Source organism: Microtus oregoni, unplaced genomic scaffold, assembly GCF_018167655.1.
Source record: "Microtus oregoni isolate MIOR12 unplaced genomic scaffold, Mior012 000015F_ref0000493, whole genome shotgun sequence".
NCBI lineage: Eukaryota > Metazoa > Chordata > Mammalia > Rodentia > Cricetidae > Microtus > Microtus oregoni.
Genome location: NW_024543074.1, coordinates 24,899,972 through 24,903,403, shown reverse-complemented (window position 1 = coordinate 24,903,403; position 3,432 = coordinate 24,899,972). Strand labels below are relative to the sequence as shown.

Sequence of the window (3,432 nt, the reverse complement as noted above, 5' to 3'; positions counted from 1 at the left end):
GTAGTGGTAACCTTAAACAGAAGCATTTATAGTGAGTAAAAATTCTGTAGTAACATCCAATGTTAATATTAATGTTTTCTAGAATAAATCATATAAAAATCTGAAGTGTTGCCATCATAGGAAGGAGGTAATTTGCTTTTTGAAAATTACTCTTTCTAATGCTCCCTTCATGTCTCTGTTTCTCAGGCTATAGATGAAAGGATTCAGCATGGGAGTCACCACTGTGTACATCAAAGACATGACAGTTTCCTTCACAGTAGAGTTATTAGCTGAAGGACATAAGTAGAGACCAATGACTGTCCCATAGAAAAGCGATACTACAGACAGGTGTGAGCCACAGGTAGAAAAGGCCTTACGGATACCTTGAGAAGAAGGGACCTTGAAGATGGAGGAAACAATTCTTGCATAGGAAACAATGATGAGAAGGAAAGGGAGTACAACTACAGGGCCTCCTAAGATAAATATCGCCAATTCATTATTATGAGTGTCAGAACAAGCCATTTTAAGTAGAGTAGACATATCACAGAAAAAGTGAGGGATCACATTGTCCTCACAGAACGACAGTCTAGCCATAAGCAGAGTGTGCAGCATGGCATGGAACGTGGTCAGCACCCAGGACAGCACCACCAGACTTATGCAAAGTTTGGGGCTCATGATGTTGGTGTAATGAAGGGGGAAGCAGATGGCCACATAGCGGTCATAGGCCATGACCACAAGGAGAAAGTTCCCAAGATCTCCAAAATATAGAAAGAAGTATATCTGTGCCAGGCAACCTGCATAGGGAATGGAAGGTACTTGGCTCTGCAGGTTCTGCAGCAATTTGGGCATTGTGACAGAGGAGAAACAGAAATCAGCAAAGGACAAATTGCTGAGAAAGAAGTACATGGGTGTGTGGAGATGGGAGTCCAGTAGAATGAGGAGGATGATGATGAGGTTTCCCAGGACGGTGGTGAGGTACATGGCCAGGAACAGGACATAGAACAGGTGCTGGTGCTCTGGGGGGATGGGCAGGCCCTGGAGCAGAAACTGGTAGATGATAGTTTGGTTTCTTCTAGTCATTTGTTTACTCCAATGCCTTTTTAGAAAAAAGAACATAATAGTTCCACTTAATTCCAAATGAAGATGAAAACATTTCAATTTCATCAGATGATGAGAAGATGTAATAATTTGACATGCTGTGTAAAACATCATTGCAATAAGTATGCTATCCAGATCAACATGTCTATATCAATAACTATTAAGGACTTGTTAAATTTTAATATATTTCATAAGCTGGTCCTTTCTTAAACAGTGTTTTTTTCTATTTGATTGTGGCATGAAATTCATTTGTTTCTCTTGAACTTACCTTCTTAGTCATCCTAGACAAATTTAATTGCCTCATATTTTAGCATTCTTTCACCATGTGATGATTCTAAGAAAGTTTTCTATTGTCTGTCTGCCTATCTATCTATCTATCTATCTATCTATCTATCTATCTATCTATCATCTATCCAGATCTCCAAAAAAGTTATATACACTAAAGGTTTGTATTTCCACTTAAAACCCAGTTGAAGGTATCTTTCCAAACTACAGAATATATATAACATTATTAACTAATTATCTTTTACTGGATATATCAAGGATGCCTGTGTGGCAACAGATTACCAAAGAAACTGATGATTCTACTCTCTTAGTCCCTCTCCTTTTTATTTTCTCTGATGTTAGAAAATTTAATTAAAAATAAAAAGGATACCTTTTATCTCATCCATTCATCTCTTTCAGTTTAATCTCAGGCATTCTAATTCTCTTTTGTCTTGCAACTCCCTGAATTCCTCAATAAAGGTCCATATTCCTAGAATAAGGCAACATCTTCTGTCCCCAGCCATATTTTATTAGATTCTTAGTATATGCCCCCATCCCTCTGCTTCAGTGTCCTCCTCTAAAATGCTTCATTTATATTTTTATAACCTAAAATGGCAATCTGATTCTCTATTTCTATTAAATGTTTTGAGTAATTGTCATTGCTTTTAAGATAAAGGCACATTCTTCTTGAGTGCACAAATGATACTTTGTTTCTGGACCTGTGCCTAACTTCCAGGTAACATATGGGCTTATGGTAACTTTGTGTTCCACTTGCTCTGTGGATAATTACTGAATCCATGATTTCCAGTCTCCATTCTTCAACACTTGTTCCTTGTAACTTTTAACTTCTTCATGATGTGTATGTTTTATATGACTTATTCCTCCTTATTTTTCATGTATAGTACATGCTGCTTGCTTGAAAATCCTTTGTCTACCTGTCATTACCAGGTAGGTAAGACCTACTGCCATGTTCCCATAGCATTCTAAACTCACCCACAGTCCCTGCTGCTCCTGATCACTTCATACTAGAATTTAAATTCCATGCAGGAAAAATCATGAATGCTATTGTCTTATAACAGGGAAAACATTTGGCATTGTGCCTGGATGTGACCAGTATTTTCTCAATCTTTCTTGGCTATAATGCATGGAAGATACAACTTCTTCACCTTTACGGACAGAAAATTCTCATTAAAGTTAGAAAACACACACTTATTTAAATTTTGAAGACTTAAAACTCACTAGACTTAACCAATTGAAAACTTGACACTATTTGATCAAGTTCAGAGAGGTAATTTTGCATTTACTAAACACTGAGGGCATGAGGGTATGACTGTTTTCAGCAATTCTGGTATCTAAAAGTACCACAGAGGATCTCACTAATATTGATGTAGGAAAATCAATATGATGATCATTTTATAAATTATTGAAAATACAAAAAGCAGAGCAAAGTATGTAAATATATGCAGAGTTTATCTTGAGTTCTCCCTCATATAGATATAGCATCAAGTGATGGATAATTTCTTAGTCCTTGATAAGTTTTGACAAGGGCCAGTTATTAATGCTTTTAGGAAGGTATTCTCAATATTATTAATGGTGAAGTCAGTAGACCTAGCAAATTACTCTTCATAACATGATAAGACTCATGAAGCACATTGAAGGATATACAGGAAAATTTACAGTCTGCTGAAGAAATATCCTGTCTCTAGACTTCTATGTACTCAAGACTGCAGCCTCTATTCTTACTACAGAGTCTTTAGGCTGGCTCTGTAGGTACTATAACCTCACTGACAACATTATATAAGCTGTATCCTTAGAACAATTTGCTCTTTCTATTCTGTTTTTTTTTGTTTTCTTCTAGACAGTTTTGACTAATGAACATCCCAGCATGTTTTAAACTGGCAAAGAAAGCAAGGTGGGATATTAAGAGACATGTGAGACTAGGTAAGTAGCTCAACTGTATAGTTCTTGGCTAGCATGACCAACATTCAACAAAATGACACAGAAGATACCTTCACTCTGTTGATGGGTATTTAATGCACCTGAATTCTTTGATGTATACTTTAGAATCATGTCTCAGCATTATGGAGAGAT

At 36.5% G+C, this 3,432-nt stretch overlaps 1 protein-coding gene across 1 annotated transcript; it reads right to left on the bottom strand.

Annotated features, from left to right (window-relative positions):
- Positions 1–114: 114 nt before the first annotated feature.
- Positions 115–1,059, bottom strand: LOC121456400 (olfactory receptor-like protein I9). The gene has a single exon (XM_041664498.1). It carries the CDS (start codon positions 1,057–1,059, stop codon positions 115–117), a length of 945 nt encoding a protein of 314 aa, XP_041520432.1.
- Positions 1,060–3,432: the final 2,373 nt, after the last annotated feature.